This window comes from Mirounga angustirostris, unplaced genomic scaffold (genome assembly GCF_029215605.1).
Source record: "Mirounga angustirostris isolate CCGP_5_RB_7025 unplaced genomic scaffold, mMirAng1.0.hap1 SCAF_10, whole genome shotgun sequence".
Classification (NCBI taxonomy): Eukaryota; Metazoa; Chordata; class Mammalia; order Carnivora; family Phocidae; genus Mirounga; species Mirounga angustirostris.
This window is the reverse complement of record NW_026991718.1, coordinates 39,843,267-39,862,947: the sequence shown is the minus strand read 5'-3', so window position 1 is coordinate 39,862,947 and position 19,681 is coordinate 39,843,267. Positions and strand designations below refer to the sequence as shown.

Below are 19,681 nucleotides of genomic sequence, written 5' to 3'. Positions count from 1 at the left end.
TGCATACATCATTTTTTTCCTGCACCCCATTAGCCAAAATTTGGTCACATGGCCATACCCCAGCTGCAAGGGTGGTGGGAAATACAGTCTCTATATTGGACTGCTGTATGCCCAGCTAAAATGAAGGGAGGACTGTTGTTCAGAGGACGAACATGGATGCTGCTCATGTCTGGCCTCCTCCACATCATGACCTTTCACCTACTTGAAGATGGACAAATCCAAAGGTCACTTCCTCCAAAGAGTCTTCCTGACACACCAGCCCATCCCTCCACCATCAGATAACTTAGGAGCCCCTCCGCAGCACTCCATCATTTCAGGAGTCTGTGTCTATCACGGTACCTGCCACATTACTTTGTAATTTCTCCTCCATGAGGAGGGCTCCCCCGTGAGTCAATGAACTTCTTGAAGAGAAGGAAACTAGTATATTAGCCATCTTTGTTTCCCTAGTCCCTGACACATCCTAAATCTTTGTGACTATTTGAATGGGCGAATGAATAAGTGTGGCTCTAAAGTCTCCTTGTGGCCACTTCTGGTCAAACGTTACCGTCTCCCAGTAATGGAGGGATTCACCTACAGGAAGAAGAGGGCAGAGTCCAGGAAGAAGCAGCCTGCAAGGCAGTCGGGAATCGCGGCAGGGCACTCCTGTCTGAGGGAGAGGTGGTGGCCCCTAACCGCCCCCCCATCCTGACTCTGGCCCAGCCTCGCCTTCATTTCACCCAGGGAATAGGAAGGTAGCACCGCGGTGGCAATAAGAAAGGCCAAGGAAGGTGGCAGCACCCCGGGGAGCCCATTCTCCTCCCTCTAGTGACGGAACTATGAGCCAGGGTGGTTCCTGGGAGAGATGAGGCCGGCCTGTTAGTCAGGCTTCTAGCCATAGAGAAGAACATCTTGAAGTACACTTTCTCCCACTGAACATTCTTCTCTGGGAGAACCGGCCACAAAGGGACCTCCATTTTAAGCAGACCTAGAAGACCCTAGCTGCCTAACCTCCCCCTCCCACCCCATAACTTAAGCATTCTCCCAGCATTTTACGTAAGTCTTCTGCTGCTTTTTCCATTTTCGTTCTCTAAGGTGGAATACCGCCTCGGCTGTGGCTGAGAGCCCCCTTGCTTTCCAACGCTACCAAGGGCTCCTCACGTCCCGAGGGCAGATCTAACTAAAACTCTTCTTTTTCATACTACTGCCTCTTGTGAAGCGAGATGGGGTGTGTGGGGGGGGGGGTTGCTGAGGGGGATAACCCTATGAGGGAAGGGAAGGCTGACTAACCTTGTTCATCCACATATGGCCTATCTCCAGAACTATATGGTCCTGGGCCTTATTTTGTTTTCTGAATCCGCATAAATTTGGCCTCCAACGTCTTTCTGTAATATCTTCCCAGTAGATAGCAGTAGTTTTCACAAAACTGGAACCTGTGCAGGCCCTACCAATCCCACACCAGCCTTCGTCTTTAGCCCATACTGCTCTGGGCTTCCCGAGGCTGCTACCAGCCTCGGACTTTTGTGGTGGCGAGGGGAGGGTGAGGGGATGTCCTAAGGACGTGTTTCCAGTTCAAGGAGACTGTCTGGTACCAGCTGGAAGATTGGTCTCATCTAAGAATCTTCCCTCTCTGCTCTAACCTCAGAGGCCATGGGCAGCCCCGGGGCAGAGCTCCCCGGAGGCCTGAGGTAGTTGCCACCACCAGCCCCATGCTTCCCAAATAACTAACCGTCAGGCCCATTTTTCCTTTAGCCTGAAGGAAAGCTGTTCAGTGGCAGTTCTCGAAACCACTTCTCGAGGCTTCAGGGGATATTTCTCCTCCTTCCCCTCTTTCCACTTCATTGGATTCTGCTATTAACCACCTGAACCCCCCGCACCCCCACCCAGCTCTTCCACCCCTATGGTCACATGTTGTGAAAATGGATGAAAGACTGGAGGGTCTGGCCCAGCAGACCGTGTACCGGGAGGATGGAACCCAGCAAGTGGGCCCTTCAGCCCAAGGCAGTACCAGCTGCCTCAAATGAGTGGCACTCACACTTGATAATTACATCTGTGAAAGGTATCTCCCCATTCTTGTTCTTTCAGACTTCTCTGGAAACACTCAACAAAGCCATCGCCGGCTTAGTGGTGATGTCTGAAGAAATGGAGAAGGTGTATCACAGTTTCCTCAACAACCAGGTTCCTTCTCTGTGGTCCAGCACAGCCTACCCATCCCTGAAGCCACTAGGATCATGGGTCAAAGACCTCATCCTGAGGACTGCGTTTGTGGACGTAAGAAAATTCACTTCTTTGGGGTTTGATGAACACGGTAGGCCTGAAGGTCCTTAGGAAGCCCTAGCGAACTGGAACACTAGCAACCATTGAGGGATCATCCGAGCCCAAAGAAACACAAACTTCCCGAATGGCATCAATTTGGAAGTCATGCTCATTATAATGTACTTTGCCCTTGGCCCTTATCCCCACATCCCATTTTAGTTTCAGATCTAGTTCATAGGACCCCACTGTGAGGTACAGAACCAATCTGACATGGGTCCAAACTGCCAGGTGTGACCTTGCTGTGGTCTCCCCTCTTCCACACCCCCGGTAATAACCAGCTTCTGGATTTATGGTCAGGCTGTTGGGTGAGGAAGCGGGGGACAGAGAGGCAGTGAGAATGGGGCTGGTGACTAACTCAGGCTGGTTGAGATTCTGTCTCCTGAGAGGCCCTCCAGAATATGACTTTGATTTAAATGACAAACTCCATTTCAGAAAAACAATACATGATGATGTAATGTTTCTCCTTTAGTTGTGGCTCAAAAGAGGGCAGCCTAAGTCCTTCTGGATCTCCGGTTTCTTCTTTCCTCAAGGATTTCTAACAGGTAACAAACCGTGCTTTCCCAAGAAAAATCCCACCGAAAAGACCGTGATTTGTTACATGCTGGGTTTCTAGGAACCAGGGGAAAGGCCTGGCTGCCAATGACCTAACCATGGACTGTTGGTTTTAGGGCAGTTCGGTGAGGCCCTGCTCTTCTTCACTTGCCAGGGGAAAGGATGACAGAAATAGCAGCCGCTCCCCTACAACTTAATCCCAGACCCTCTCCGTTGTGCACATGAGTGCACTGCTGCTGTGAGGGTCCACAGCACGCCCCAGTCCCCGTGCGACCCATGCGACCCGTGCTTAAAGGCACCACCTGCTCACCCCCTGCTCCGGCCCCACCTCAGCGCAGCTTCCTTCCCTCTAAAAAATACTCCTTCTGTCCTTCCATCAGCCCTCAAGGACTCCAGCTAGAGGGCCCAGCCCTTAATCTGTCTCATCCTGAATCCCTTATTAACAGCCCATACAAGACAAGCTGAGCAGGACTCTGAAGTTAGGGAGATGGGGCTCTGGAACTCCTGCACTGGCCTGTCTCCCTCACTGCAGAGCAGTGCCCTTGAGACTTGGCCTTCCTCCCTCTCTTCCCAGCCCCGCATGGCTCCACCCCTCCCAACGTCACTGCAGGCTTCCCGGCTGATGAACTAATTCAGAATAAGGCATTAGTGGCTGAGACTTCTCAGTGGAGAGGAAGCTCTCAAACTGATGGAGGCAAGCGGAGGCCGTGTTCGAGAAGCGGCAGTGTTGTTCTGAGGACCCAGCTTTCTGGTTTTTGTATTTATAGGAACTCTTCAAAATCATGCTCGGAAATACAATTTGCCTATAGATGAGCTGAGTTTCAAATACAACATCATTCCTACCTACCGGGATCAAGCTGCAGTTATAGAAGCTGCCAAGACAGTGCAGTTTGGACAAGAATTGCCCATGGACTTGGAGGTATTGTCCCCCCGACTACTGTTACAGCAAAGCAGCTCTGTCCCTCTGCCATTTGAGGCCTCAGCCAACCTCCCCTGCCCCACTCCCCTACTGCCTCCCACACACAGGAGCACGAGAAGCAGGACAAGATTCACACCCCTCAGACAAACTCCCCAGTCTAGCAATGCCTAGATGGAACTGCCTAAATTAGTCTGATTTATAGAGATATTTTTTAAAGTAACCCTTTATTTCTTTAGATTCCTATGGCAACTTTCTCCTTCTTATGGAGAAAAGGGTTAAATATCAGGACTTTAGCCAGATGTTAAAAACAAAGGTTTCAGAATCAGGCAGGCCTGAGTTTAAATTCTGACTTTCCCCTTTGCAGGCTGTGTGTGCTAGGGCAATGACTCACATGTCTGCATCAGTGTTCTCATCTGTAAAATGGGGCTGCTGCTGCTAACCTCAGAGTTGTAATGCAGTAAAAATAACCAGCACATAATGCTCCCGCAATAAATATTATTATAGGCTGAATTTATTTGCTGTTCATTCAACTGCCTCCTAGCAGAAGGAATATACCAATATATCATACATTATATAACCATAAATACATGACGTGATTAATAGGAATGCACTAAGGAAGCAGTTTAAACTCCTTGCCTATATAGTTTACTCCCTCTAGAGCAGAAGTTCTCAAAGTGTGGTTCCAATACGAGGAGCATGGGCATCACCTGCGAACTTACTAGAAATGCAAATTCCAAGGACCCAGTCCAGATCTACTGAATCAGAAACCCTGCGCTGGGACCCAGAAATTTGTACTGTGACAGTCCTACCTGGGGTTCTTAGCCCACTAAAGTTTGAGAACCACAGCTCTAGAATATCAGTGATTCTCAACCTTGACTGAAGGTTAGAATCACCTGTGGAGCTTTTTAAAAATCCCAGTGCCCAGAATACACCCCAGTTACATCAGAATCACCGCAATTTCATTAGGCACCATTATTTTCCAAAGCTCCCCTGGTGATTCCAGAGTACAGCCAGGGATGAGCACCACCGCTGCCAATCTGAGCTGCCCAGCTTCAGTGTGCTGAGGGGGTATCCATGGGGGACTGGAGCTCTGCCTCCAAGCACCTACCCACACTAGTGAGCTGTGTAAATATAATTTTCTACTCGTGCCACAAAATCAAACATCTGCTCCAGATTGTTTTTTCCAAGAAAGTGTTCACTCCTCAATCAGCATAGTTGTGGTGAATGGCTTTACTAAACTTTCCTTAACATATCTGGCATCAGTTAGTAGAAATTGCTCCTGGATAATTCTATCAGTATCCACCCCACTCAGATCTGATTGATCTACTCTTTGTTCTCATGAGCAAAAACTTACAAAGACCAAACTGATCCAATATTCATGGCTTACTTATGAAATACTATAATATCCCATACCTCTTAATTATCTGGGTTTTTTTTAAAGATTTTATTTATTTATTTGACAGAGAGACAGTGAGAGAGGGAACACAAGCAGGGGGAATGGGAGAGGGAGAAGCAGGCTCCCCGCTGAGCAGGGAGCCCGATGCGGGGCTCAATACCAGGACCCTGGGATCATGACCTGAGCCGAAAGCAGACGCTTAACAACTGAGCCACCCAGGTGCCCCAATTATCTGTATTTAAAATGACAATAAAAAGGGTTACATTTTTAAGGAAATTTGTTTTAGCATCAAAATTCTTTTTAAAGTAAAGAGAAAATAAACTGAGAGTTGCACTCCTCATTATTTTGAGCCCCTTCTTAGGCAGGAGAGTGTCCCAGGCCCACATCAGGAATAACTGAGGCCTCAGAAAGGCACCCACATAAAAGTTCTCGCCAAGGCCTTCCAGAACGCTGGCCCTGCTCTGGGCCTGGCACATTTGTACCTGCCCCAGGAGGCTGACAGACGGAAGCTTACACTGACCACCAGGACCTCTGTCTCTCCACCTTGCCCCAACCCACAGCACACTTCCACCTTGGATCATGGGCACTGAACCACGACAGTGCTTTAGATCTCTGCCTTCTATGGAGATGGCAGGTTGTATGGTGGGCCCAACTCCTGGTCCTCCCAGTGAATGTGTGCAAGAGACTGCTCACACAGCTTTCGTTCCACTACATACAAGCAGGGCCACCGTCCTCCCGTTTGCCACCTTTGTGTGGTTTAGGAAAGCACAGTCCCTCTGGGTGGATGTCCAAATGGCTCCCACCCATGGCCCGGCAAGTGCAGCCTGTAGTAAGGCAAACGTGCACAAGCGGGTGCAGCAGCCCCCCAGACAGGAAGGCAGGCCCCACACTGCCTGCCCAAGAGACGAAGCTCAGGACGCTAGGAAGTGAAGACCAGCCAAGAAGAGCTTACCATTCTTCTATTCACAATAAAAAGATACTACCTATGTCCATACAGCTTGGTCACTGCCTGCAGGTGTGAAGCTCCAATTATCCTAAAGATAACTGGCTCCACAAGTGGCCAAACGCGCTCAGTGTTTGAGGGAGGACGACACAGAAGCCTACAACCGGCCGAAATTGTATCCCGCGGCGGCGTCCAATCACGGGCCACTAAGGGGCAGGGTTTCTCTGTCCTCTTTCTCCCCCCTTTAATAGGAACATGAAAAATCTAGCATAATTTCTGAAGACAAAAAAGGAACTTTCCACTGGTGCTCTGCAAGTGTTACTACAGATACAGAATCTATCTTTAGGTCACCCAGGCCCTCGAAAGACCTTGCTAAAAAGAACGTAATAGTTACAGCCCTCCTATCCCATCTGCTTCCCGTGAGAAGGAGAAAGTCATAATATCATATCAGATCGTTTGAAGCCCATAAATGGGATCCCTTATTAGAGGTCCTGGTGGACTGTGGGAAGTATGAGATTTGGTGTCAAACCGAGAAGCAAGTCATTTTACCTCTCCAAGCCTCGGTATTCTCCTCTCTAAAATGTGAGTAATAACAGCAATCTATAGAGTGGTTCTTAGAATTAACTCGTGAGGATGTGGGACTCAGGAAATGGCCCACAACAGCTAATCCCCTTCTCCTCTTCTCACCTTAAAACGTCTCGTCATCTTTCAGTTGCCCTCTCCTGAGGATGGTGTTCTTGTTCATGGAATGTTCATGGATGCTTCTCAATGGGACAATACGGAGATGGTGATAGAGGACGCATTGCCAGGACAGATGAATCCAATGCTGCCTGTGGTGCATTTTGAACCTCAACAAAATTATGTGCCAAACCCAACACTTTACCACTCCCCACTTTATAAAACAGGGGCCCGGGCAGGAACACTCTCAACCACAGGTAAGGATGTGCCAAGATTGGCCCAAATGATGATGAAACACGAACTACAAAGTCCAAAAAAAAAAAAAAAGCTATACTGTGCAAGGAGAGATCTTAAACCAATTAGCTAGGCTTAAAATGAGGCCACTTATAACATACTAATTTATAAATGTTATAAATTCTCTTTCCTTTAACTCTGAGCATGGACTAACATCATAAAACTAATGCTTTCTTCTACTAGTCTAATAAGTAGAAAATAGAGCTTATTGAGCAGTGACTTTTATTTTCAAAATGATGACCTGAGTAGACACGAAAATCTCTCTCCCATTAAAGCCACTGAGACTCATCATAGAAAACGGATTTGAAAATGAACCAAAAATGGAATGCCATGGGTGCCTGGGTGGCTCAGTCGTTAAGCATCTGCCTTCGGCTCGGGTCATGATCCCGGAGTCCCGGGATTGAGTCCCACATCGGGCTCCCTGCTCGGCGGGGAGTCTGCTTCTCCCTCTAACCCTACCCCCTCTTGCACTCTCTCTCTCACTCTCTCTCTCAAATAAATAAATTTTTTAAAAAATCTTTAAAAAATGGAATGCCATGTTGCAAAAAGGGGAATCCGAGTGGGCCTGAAACTAAGATGCAGCCCTGAGAAAAGAAATCAAGTAGAAAGCCCCATCAACAGAGAAGCTGACAATCTGCCCATACACAGCTAGGACACTGCCAAAGAGTGAGCAGGGAATGAACTGAGGAAATCCCTCACAATACAGCACAATGCAATTAAAAAAAAAAAAGGGACATCGTGAAAGGAGCGAAAATTTCCAGTATTTATCTAGTAGGCAATCTGGAAGGAGAAAGAGAATGGAAGAGGGATAATAACGGTTGATAATTTCCCAGAACTGAAGGAAACACTTGAGTCCCCAGATTGCAAGATCTCACAAAGTGGTAGGAGTGATTTTTTTAAAGCACACAACAAAGAAATAAATTTTAAAAGATATATCAAAGCAATACTTAAGACTATCAGAGATAAAGAAAATACTCAAAGCAAAGAGATAAATATATGAATACACTGGAACTAAAATTCACAAGAATGAGAATCATATTGACACCAAGCATCTCTCTTTATCCACAGCGCACATAAAAAGAAAATAGACAAACATCTTTTTTTTTTAAGATTTTATTTATTTATTTGACAGAGAGAGCCAGAGAGCACAAGCAGGGGGAATGGCAGAGGGAGAAGGAGAAGCAGGCTCCCCACTGAGCAGGGAGTCTGATGCGAGGCTTGATCCCAGGATCTTGGGATCATGACCCGAGCCAAGCAGACGCTTAATCAACTGAGCCACCCAGGCACCCCAATAGACAAACATCCTTAAAGGCTGAGGAAAAACAACTTTGAACCATAGAATTGCAACAAATGCAACCAAATTATCATCTAAAAGGGAAGGAGTAGTAAACCTATTTTTGGACATACAGTGGCTCTAAATTAATCACCACTGACCCTCTATTTAAAACACACACACACACACTTAAATCTTAATAGTTTGACCATAAAAATGATTTTAAGAACTTGAAACTAAATTTCCAGATGATAGAAATATGGGAGAGTGGCAAGGTAGAAAGAATTAAAACATTTCCTCATTTGAGTAGAGAATATAGATACTGATAAATATTTTTCTAATAAAATCTTCCATTACAGTATGTTCTCAAAGAGTAACATACGGAATAGGACTAAAATAGACACTCCTATCATGTCTTCATCTCCCCCTCCTATGACAAATCTAAAAACATATTAAAATTAATAATGATATGTACAAGTTTCTATGTGGACATATGCTTTCATTTACCGTGGATAAATATCTAGGTGTGGAATGACTGGATCATGTGGTAAGTACGTGGTTCAACTTTTTAAGAAACAGCCAAACTGTTTTCAAAGTGGCCATATCATTGAACACTCCCACCAGCAGCGTGTAAGGGTTCCAGTTCCTCCACATCCTCACTACCACTTAGGATGACCAGTCCTTTTAATTTTAGACGATAGATAGATAGATAGATAGATAGATAGATAGATAGATAGATAGATGGAATGATAGAATATAGTGGTAGCTTCTTGTGGTTTTACTTTGCATTTCCCTAATGACTAATGATGTTAGCCATCTTTTCTGGTACTTATTTATATCTTCATTGATGAACTGTCTGTTCAAGTCTTTTACCCATTTTTTTAAAAAAGATTTTATTTGAGAGAGAGAGAGAGCGAGCATGAGAGCGAGCACGAGCAGGGGGTAGGAGCAGAGGCAGAGGAAGAAGCAGGCTCCCCGCTGAGCAGGGAGCCCTACGTGGGGCTCAATCCCAGGACCCTGGGATCATGACCCAAGCTGAAGGCAGACACCTAACTGACTGAGCCACTCAGGCACCCCCTTTTACCCATTTTTTTAAGAGTCATTTGTCTTATTATTGGCTAAAATTCCAACAGGAACCCTGTCTTCTTGGCAAGAGGAACCAAGGAAAGGTAGTAATTAAAATGATATTGCAGGGGTGCCTGGGTGGCTCAGTCATTAAGCGTCTGCCTTCGGCTCAGGTCATGATCCAGGGTCCTGGGATTGAGCCCCGCATCGGGCTCCCTGCTTGCTGGGAAGACTGCTTCTCCCTCTCCCACTCCCCCTGCTTGTGTTCCTGCTCTCGCTGTCTCTCTCTCTCTGTCAAATAAATAAAATCTTTAAAAAAAAAAATTTTTTAATGATATTGCACTAGCACAAGACTCAACAAGCAGATCAATGCACTGGATACAGACCCCAGAAACACACTGTGTATATTGGTTTAAAATTGGTCAGGAAGGGGTGCCTGGGTGGCTCAGTGAGTTAAGCGTCTGCCTTCAGCTCAGGTCATAATCTCGGGGTCCTGGGATCAAGTCCCACATCAGGCCCCCTGCTCAGCCAGGAGTCTGCTTCTCCCTCTCCTTCTGCCCCTCCCCCTGCTCGTGTTATCTCTCTCTCTCTCTCTCTTTCTCTCAAATAAATAAATAAATCTTAAATAAAATAAAATAGGTCAGGAAGAGAGAAATTATTCCACAAATGGTGCTCAATTGGTTATACCAAACTTAGACCCTATGTCATACTACATACAAAAATTAAATCACTGATGGATACTTTACACTTAATCATCACTAAATTTTAAAATTATTATTAACCCTAATGAAATAATGACTCTAAGTAATAATTATCAACAGCTGCTAACATCCCAACAAAGAAAGAAAATCAGACATAAGGTACTTCCTGATGAAAATACACACCACCTATTCAAGTATTCTTGTCCCAAAAGACTCAAACCTGAATGTGATCATGCCTCTAGATCTCACCACCCCTTTACAGGGATAGAGAAACATGCTTAAAATCACCACAGGGAAGCTGTCAGCAAAAATCCAGACTCTGGGAAACTTTATAGGATAGTCTGGTTGTTTCAACAATTACAAGGGGGTGGCAAAAGGAACAGAGGGGGAACCTACCAATTGTAAGAAATTTAAGAGACACATCACTGGAGCACCTATGTGGCTCAGTGGGTTGGGCATCTGACTCTTGATTTTGGCTCAGGTTGTGATCTCAAGGTTGAGGGATCAAGCCCCATGTCAGGCTCCATGCTGGTTACAGAGCCTGCTTGGGATTGTCTCTCTTCCTCTCCCCCCACTCCCACTCACACACACACTCTCTCTCTCTCTAAAATAAGACACATCACTATTGCAAGGCATGGACCTTATCTGAATCCTGAATCAAACTCACAGTTAAATGTGTGTGTGTGTGTGTGTGTATGCTGCTTTGTACTATAAAATGTCCCTCAAGCACTGCCAAGGCACCATGCAGGGCGTGGCATACAAAGGTAAGGGAAGGGGAGATACGGGCATTCTCTGCTGGCAACACCACCACCTTCCCCAACTTCCACACAGATGGGGGTTTGCTATGAATGCAGTGCCATCTTGAGAGCCGAATGCTCTTCTTCTTACACTGGTCCTGGCCCCTCACACATGCCCACAATGAAAAAAGTGCAAAAGTGACCTCTTACTTCAGATGTCCCAGAGCTGAGGACCAAATATCTGCGATTGTGTTTAGTCATTTCAGGAGCCCTGGTGCCTAACTGCAGGGTGAAACAAAGGATGGATGGATAGATGGATGGATGGACGGATGGACGGATGGACAGATGGACAAATGAACAGATGCCCAACCTACCAACTGTATCCCAAGTCCCACTAAAAGCTCAAGGCTGAATCCTAGTCCAGTGTTCCCTCAGTCAGCCTGCAGAGAATTTGAAACATATTTTACAAGGCTATACAAAGTCGAAGCTGGACAGGTCCTAAAGGATCATTTGTTCTAACATCTTCATCTTATAGAGGATAAAACTGAAATCCATAGAGGATTAGTTGCCCATTATCTTTAGAGACTGAGTCAGGTCTGAAACCCAAGTGTCTTGACTCCCAGTACAGTGCTCTTTGTATCAAGGGGTTATTCTTTTGTCCTTGTATCCTTAACTAGGTCATTCAACCAACTTTGTGGTGACGATCCTCTTACCCTCCAAGCGTTCCAAAGATTATTGGATTGCCAAGGGATCAGCTTTGCTCTGCCAGCTAAATGAGTGAAAAGTTGCCACCTCCTGCTAAAAAAGAACCAGGCCGGAGATCTTTCCTGATGGGGGACAAAGGTCTGCATAACTTATATGTGAGCAACATAGCTTTACTTCAGATCTGACTTAAGGGTAGTAAGTGTGGTTTTTCTCTTCTAATCTAAAATAAAGTGTTTGTTTCTTCCTGTTGGTAATTCAAGCTCTGATGTGAAAGCAGTGGGTTCAACACTCACCTCTTAAACCTGCTCCCCCTCCCCCAGGTGAGAGCCAGGCAGCTTCCCATCAATAACTTGAGGGGAGTGAGGGGAGTGAGGGGAGTAACCTGGGCGAGTCAGAGCTCAGCAATGCCTTATCCACAGGGGCCTCCTTCCTCCTCACTCTGATATAAAAGGCCTGGTGTACATTGCAGTCACGTGGCCCCAGGGGCTTCGATTTCTAGACCAGATGAAGGCTCAGAGCCCAACACATGGGAGGCTGATGAGCAAATGAGCTGGATAACAAGATCTCAACCCCATGGTGCCTGTTCCCCCACTCTAAGGGGCTACACTACAGTCCTTAGAAGAGGCTGCTGTGCTTCACGCAAGTGCAGGTTGGTCTTGCCCAAGTACAGAACTTCCCCTCCATTTTAGGACGAGCCTGTGTGAAAAGCAGCCAAGTCCCACCCAGGTGCACCTGAGCCCCTGTCACCTCAAAAGCAGAGGTTATTGGGCCACCATTAAGATGGAGCAGTCACTGGGCGCCTGGGTGGCTCAGTTGGTTAAGCGACTGCCTTCGGCTCAGGTCATGATCCTGGAGTCCCGGGATCGAGTCCCGCATCGGGCTCCCTGCTCGGCAGGGAGTCTGCTTCTCCCTCTGACCCTCCTCCCTCTCATGCTCTCTGTCTCTCACTCTCTCTCTCTCAAATAAATAAATAAAATCTTTAAAAAAAAAAATTAAAAAAAAAAAAAAGATGGAGCAGTCACCAAAAAAAAAAAGGAAGAAAAGATGGAGCACTGTGGCAAATCATCTTGTGTCAGCCCTGCCAACAAGGGTCCGTTTGCCTCCTCAGCCATAACATGAGCCAAGACACTGGGAATCACACAGCTAGGATGGATAAAGCCACACCACCCCCTTACAGAAATTTGCAAGAATTGGGTCAGGCCCAGTAATCCTACCTTCCCCTTTTACCTCCACCTTCGTCCCCATACCTATCAAAGTTAAAAACAGACTCAAGTCCCGGAGAAGCAGAGAGCACTTCTATTACTTGGAGTTCAGAGCAGGAATCCGAGACTACTCTTGGCATTCCAAGCGGGAACAGGTACTTACTAAGCCATGGGAATGGCTGCAGCTGCAGAAGTCAGAGGTTGACATCAGGCACCACAGCAGCTGTAATCCAAGGTCACAGCGCTGTGGGAAACTGTGCCAACCTCACACTGTACCGCACTCGTGGAACAGTCGACTGACTGGACGAGGAAGAGCAGAGCCAGGCCACTGCACAAACTCGTGCCTGCTGGAGCCTACACATATCTGCCACCACCCCTGAAGAGAAAGTTCTTCTGTCTCTTTCCGCCTTCCAAGTCAGGCAAGTCTATCTCATTAGGAGAATCTCAAACATAGCAGCAAGGGAATCTGGGAACGTTGAGTCCTCCTACCCCTGCAATACAGGGTGCGTGCTGCAGAATGGAGCAAAGGTGGAGGACACGCATCCTGAGTACCACCACACCACTCTTTAAGTATACCCCAAAGATCTTCTGGGCCCTGGAAATGACTGAGAATGCACCCACAAGAAAGTCTAGGAAGAGAAGATCACAGAACTGCGAGCCCAGGCAATCAAGCTTTCCCCAAACCAGGTTAGGAACAAACACATCTGTTTCTTATTGGCCCCATCCAAGTCCTGGGCAGACCCTCTGGGTTTCTGTGAGCTGCTCGAAAGCCCCTAAAGAAACCTTGCCGGGGGGGGGGGGGGGGGGGGGGGGCAGGACTAAAAGTTCCCATTTCAGACTCAACCAAGACAATTCTATTCTTAATCATTTTATGTAGGTTCCCCGTAAGATTTTATTTGTAAAAGACATAGACATATAAATAATAAATAACAAGACAGGAAGAGGGAGCATTTGCAAAGTGCTTTCTTGCACAGCAGCTTTGACGAAACCCACCCATTCACCCAGTCTTCAGCGTGTTGGGGAGACACTCATACATCACACATAATTAAAGCACTTGTCAGAGTGCAGGACGCAGCCCAGCCACCAGACCTTGAATAGAGAGGAGCAAACAAAGGTCCCATGGCCTATTAATTCCCCTGAATCCAGAACCAGGAGTGAGTAGGAAGAGGAGCAGCAGGAAGAACAGGGTCAGGATCCAAAGTGGCAGGTAGGCCAGGAGCAGGGCCCAGGAGTGAAGCAGTGATAGTATCCAGAGGGTGTGAGCAAGAGTTGTTTGCATAATACATACATACTGTGGGAAAAAGTCTACACAGAAAATGTATTTAATCATTTTTATATAATACATTTATAATTCTTTTCATACAACTCCGTATGTTACAAACTGTACACCCACCCCAAGCACTGCTGGATAACCCAAAGTCATTCCTTGGAAAGAGAAGAAACAACACTGCATTTTATTCTGTCTCCTTCCCTGGGTCGGGCCTATCAAGGCCAGACCAGAGTGTGGAGTACAGGAACGGCCATCCTTCAAGTCCAGGGGGTCGGGGCTTGGCCTGGCTCCTCCAGTCATTACAGGAGGAATGTCTCTGTTTGGAAAGCCAGCATCAGCACCCAGAACACAGGAGTCCAGAGAGACAGACAGGCACTGCTGGCCACCATCTGGCTGTGGTGGGAATGCCCATGGTGAGGAAGCCGCAGCTCAGCAGAGATGGATCTATCCAGAGTAGGGACCTGGAGTTGTGGGACCATGGCGCTACGAGGAAAAGAAAAAAGAGTCTCAGAGCTCAGCAGGAGCCCCTGGATACTCCAAGGCCCCTGAAGGCCCACACAGCTTCTTTTCATCTCCCTTTTTTAGAGATGAGAATGGATCTTAGTATGTTAATGGGCTTCCTGTGTCTTTGTCCCTTAATACTATTGCTACAACAAATCCAAGTAATTCAGGTGCTAAGACCAGCACATCGGACAACTTTCCCCCGGCGACATGGTTCTTGGTTCAAAGATTATTAAAACTCTAGGTATAAGAAGCCCCAACTCAGATTTGCGTGTCATTAGCCCTTGGGCAATCTCAGGCAGGGACCCTCCACACTGACCACACATAGAGGCCCATCCAAGCCATGAGGTGTCCTCCCCAGGATCTCCCCCCCGACCCAGCTCAGGTCCAGTGTGAACTCCATGCAGACATCCCAAGTCAAGACAGTATGAGCTAAGGGGCCCATGATCTCAGACCCAACTGGACCTTTCAGCTCAGCTCAGGTGTAAAGTGCCCGACTCCAGGCCACCTTGAAAGGAAATGGCCCAGACCGAAAAGGAACTGAATATGTCAGTTTCTTCCTCCACCCGCCAAGGAAGGATAGTTGAAGAGCCACTCTCTGCAGGTACCACTGAACATGGATTCAACAGGATCTGTCCCTGTTCTCCAGGTCCCATCTGGCTGCCAGCTTCCCTCCATTTAAAAATGCCAATCCCGGGAGCACCTGGGTGGCTCAGTCGGTTGAGCATCTGACTCTTCATTTTGGCTCAGGTGATGATCTCGCCATCATGGGATCAAGCCCTGAGTTGGGCTCTGCCCTGAGCATGGAGTCTGCTTCAGACTCTCTCTCCCTCTCCCGCTCACCTCTCTCTCTCTCTCCCTCAAATAGGTAAATAAATAAAATCTTTTTAAAAATTTTTTTAAAAAAGCCAATTCCACAGCATACTGGATGCCTGCTTCGAGCCTTCAGTGGCTCCTCATGTCTTCAGGCACTCCACTCCACTTCCTGTCTGGACCCACCCCGCCCCACCCCACTCCCCTTGACTTCCCAGGCTCCAGCCATCATTACTTCATCTTGGTTTCTTCAACATGCTCACTCTCTCTAGGCCTTCAAATTGTCCCGCTTGCTTGGAACTCCTTCCCCTCCTTGCTCAGTTGTTTACTCATTCAACATTTATTATTAAACACGATGCAGGCACTGGATCCCTGAATCTCCTGATGAAGACTCAAGTTCTGTTCGTTGGGCTTCACTTTGTCAGGCTTCTACTCAGTATCAGCCAAAAGGTCCCTCCGCTCCATGAGGCCTTTCCTGACCCCCAACCCTAAATAGTAACCTCCAACAAAAGAGCATTCCCACAGTACCCTACACTTCCTTTGCAGACAATCAACTCAAAATCTGACTTCCTCCCCAGAATGTGAACTCCATGAAGGCAGAGGGCTAATGCCTGGTTTACTCCAAAGCCACGGCACCCAACACAAAAGCAGGCACATGGGAGGAACTCAGTACATTTGGGTTGAATTGATCTGGATCCTGGATCCCAGGCCTCCCTGATGTAGTTCTTCCAGAAGCCTTATGCCTTGCAGAACAGGCTGAGTCATCACCTTTGACTCCTCTGTCCACCTCTGATCTACCTCCTAAGCATCCCTGAGAGTACATTCTGTGCTCATGCTACTCCCTGTCAAATGTGGGGGCTGAACAAGCCCATTCCCACAAGGTTGCTTCCAGCTCTGCAAAACTGAAATCCCTGATCTGCAGCGGAGAAAGGGCTGGTAAATCAACACACTCAGGCATGCCCACCCCCGCCCCCCCGCCCTTTCTTTAACAAAGATGAACATGTTGCCCTTGCTCTGGCTCGAAGCAACTACCTTTAATCTGGATGCATCTGCATCACAGTGAACAGAAGACAGTGCCCAAGGCTGTGAGGAACAGGAAGGCTGGTCCATGAGTGGGGTGCTCACCCCCACCAGAGCCTTGAACCCCCACCCTCTTAAGCGGTGTGATGGGCATTTCGGGGCTGCCCCCCACCCACGCTCCCAGTGGGACGGACGGCTGCCGGGATGGGCTCCCCGCCGGCCCCGCCCAAACCCCTGCCTCACCTCTCCTCCAGTCGAACCCACAGATCGCTGAACTGCCGAAGCCGGGGCCTTCGCTGCGGGCGCAGCCGCCTCCGCTTCTTCCGAAACCTCCGCTCCACCTCACCACCCAGGTCGGCACTTCCGGCCGCGGACACGTGAGGGGGCAACAGTGAGTGCGCCGCAGACGCAGCTTCCGGTGCCCGCGCTTCCACGGAGGGCACTTCCGGGGCAAAGATGACCTGGGAGGTCGGCCCCGACGAGGGACTTCGGCTCTTCTCTCTTTGAACAGGGGTGGAGGGAAGATGGACTTGAAGGAGGGTCGCACAGCATGGCGTCCCCCCCCGCCCCCCGCCCTCAGTGCTCAGGGCCTCAAAACAAGGAGATAATGTGAAAGTTCAAGCTGCTAGGGAGGGTTCTCGAAGCCACCTCCAGAATCGATCACTGTCATTGACGCCTTATTTTCTCCCTCCCATACTGTCACCATAGTCGTTCCAAATCCCCCAGCTGGGGAGGAAATCGATTTCTTTTAAATTGCGTATAATTACTGCCCTTCCCTAACGATGGGTCACAACTGTCTAGAAAGTCACTGAAGATTACAGCCTTGAAAGAGACATGAAAAATGTTCGAATGCCATTTACTTAGGACAACTGAAGTGGCCCTTAATCATGCTAATCCCTCCTTTACCCTCCTAAGGGCTTTACTCAGACTGAGTCTGTAGTAGCCCCATCCCCACCTGAATGACTGCTAGTTTTCACAGGGCTGGCTTCTAACCACCTCACCCCAGGGCTCACCATAAACCGTCTTTCCCAAAGGAAGTATGTTCTTCACAACTGATGAGAAACTCAAACTTGCTTCTAGTTTTCCCTTAAAGGTGACCGTAGTCCCACCCCCAAGAATCTCTTCCAGTGGGTAAATAAGCCATTAGAAGGACCGAGTTTCGGGGCGCCTGGGTGGCTCAGTTGGTTGGGCAACTGCCTTCGGCTCAGGTCATGATCCTGGAGTCCCGCGATCGAGTCCGCATCGGGCTCCCTGCTCAGCGGGGGGTCTGCTTCTCCCTCTGACCCTCCTCCCTCTCGTGCTCTCTGTCTCTCATTCTCTCTCTCTCAAATAAATAAATAAAATCTTTAAAAAAAAAAAAAAAAGAAGGACCGAGTTTCTTCCTACAACAGGACTTTTGTCAAGGATTTAAGTTGCGGTTGAGAAGGGGTCAGAAAGAGAAGAATCCCAGCTACTGGAGGTCAAGCCCATTGTCTCCTGATGTAGGTAGTGAGGGCCCATCCACCTGAAGAAAGGGAGCAGTGGATGTGCCATGTGCATCCTCCAACAGTGTGGGTGCAGCAGACCAGCATACATAAAAACTCAGTCGTTCTGCCCTGATTCAGCCTTGATGAAGTGCCCACTAGCCAGAAGCAGGGCTCAATTCTGACCCACAACCTGACAGAACTGAGTTGTCAATTAATATTCCTGGCCCTGTGTGAGGAAGGGAGGAGGTATAAGAGATAGAAAATGAAAAAAGGAAAGACTCAGGGTGGGCAAAAAAGGTAAAAGAAGGGAATTCCTCAAATGGCAAAGAAAGAAGAAAGGCCCCTATTCTGAACTTGAGGTTGGGAATCCCAGCAACATATAGTTACAGCTAAAAGGCCCCTGGAGGACAGGACCTGCCAGATTCATCACTGTCTCCAGAGCCCAGCACAATGCCTGACACATAAGTGTGACACCATTTAAATGAACCTCTTCATTATGCCAACAAAGAAACTGGAGCCTAGAGAGGAAAACTGCCCCACCTACCTCTCTCCAAGATTCTGGTGGCCTCCTGGAAGATTTAGGAGCAGATGGTCAGGCAGACCCCATGCCGAGGCCCTCTGCCCCAGCAGAGGTCACGTCTATGTCATCCTTGACCTCCATATAACCCAAACAGGCCCTGGTACACAGTAGGCACTCAAAAAAAGTCTGTTGCTCTTACTTAGCAAAAACATGGACTCAAATTCACTAGGGCTCAGCTCTGATAGCTTCAAGCAGTGGATCCTCACAGTGGGACAAATCACAGCTTCGGTTCTGTTCAAATCACATCACAACAGACACAAGAAGACCTCAGCCCAGTTACTGCAGGTAGCCAAGGCCAGGGCTTGAGAACCAAGTTAATTACCCCTGTGTGGGGGTGGGGTGGGAGGGAAGATTAATCCAGAAGAAATTAATTTTACTTCTCCTGATTCTTACCTTTCTCATATTTCACAGCTGAGATGTCCTGGGAATCATAACCCCACTTTACAATTACACACACACACACACACACACACACCCGGCAGGGTCTTCTTCAGCACCCACAAGGACTATGTGCCAAACACCCACCCAGTCAGCCTAGGGCGGGGGGAGGGGGAGAAGGGGGCTGAGAAGGGACCAGGGGGCCCAGCCCACCCTGCTTTCCAGAAGCACACAGTCCCCCCAAAACAAGCAGAGAACCACTAAAGGCTGGGTTCTCCGTCCAGGGCTGAAGGAGAAGAGGCGGAAGAGAAAGAGCCACATTTGGGCCGCCAGCAGAGCGGGCTGACGGAGGGGCAGGATTTTCCCTGTCAGGGGGAGATGGCCAGGCAGCACCCTGGACGGGAGGTTTTCTCATGCGAGAAGCACACCCGTGCTGGAAAAACAGTAGAGTCTGGGTGCCAAGACGTCAGCACGCAGAAACCGGACTTTGGAAAAGAACAGTAAGAAACCACTGAAGTTTTCTGAGGAAGGGACACTTGCAAGATTAGTCCCACAGAAAGCAAAGAATGGACCAGAGGGCGAGAGCCAAGGGAAAGGAGAGGAGGGAACCCGAGAAAGGAGGCCCAAGGTGTGATGAAGGTGAGAAATGAGGAGTCTCAGGTGAGGGCTTTTGTAGAGTAGAAGTGCTACTGAAGAACCGTTATTACTGACGCCCTGGATGCGGTATGAAGACAGACGGGGTGAGAGGGGCCCAGGGTGTACCCATGACTGCCTGCTCAGAGGGAGACTGGTAGAATCCCGGCCCCCGGGGAGGGGGCACTGGACTGTGAGGGAGGACCCTCTGGAGTGAGGGGCTAGGGAGAGGCCCTGGCTTGAAACAACATGAGTTGAAGGGA

The 19,681-nt window shown here is 48.2% G+C and overlaps 2 protein-coding genes across 2 annotated transcripts in view; one reads left to right on the top strand and one right to left on the bottom strand.

Annotated features, from left to right (window-relative positions):
• The window catches only part of DNAH6 (dynein axonemal heavy chain 6), a 244,028-nt gene extending 232,229 nt beyond the window's left edge, over positions 1-11,799 (top strand). The window contains exons 74-78 of the mRNA XM_045884660.3: positions 2,062-2,247; positions 2,762-2,834; positions 3,612-3,763; positions 6,815-7,037; positions 11,528-11,799. Of these exons, the coding sequence (XP_045740616.1) occupies positions 2,062-2,247; positions 2,762-2,834; positions 3,612-3,763; positions 6,815-7,037; positions 11,528-11,631 (738 nt within the window). The 3' untranslated portion in view covers positions 11,632-11,799. The remainder of the gene's footprint in view (positions 1-2,061; positions 2,248-2,761; positions 2,835-3,611; positions 3,764-6,814; positions 7,038-11,527) is intronic.
• Positions 11,800-13,644: 1,845 nt separating this feature from the next.
• TRABD2A (TraB domain containing 2A) overlaps positions 13,645-19,681 on the bottom strand; it is a 50,854-nt gene continuing 44,817 nt past the window's right edge. The window contains exons 6-7 of the mRNA XM_054509748.2: positions 16,605-16,862; positions 13,645-14,510 (exon numbers count right to left, since the gene is read on the bottom strand). Coding sequence (XP_054365723.1) covers positions 14,327-14,510; positions 16,605-16,862 — 442 coding nt within the window. The 3' untranslated portion in view covers positions 13,645-14,326. The remainder of the gene's footprint in view (positions 14,511-16,604; positions 16,863-19,681) is intronic.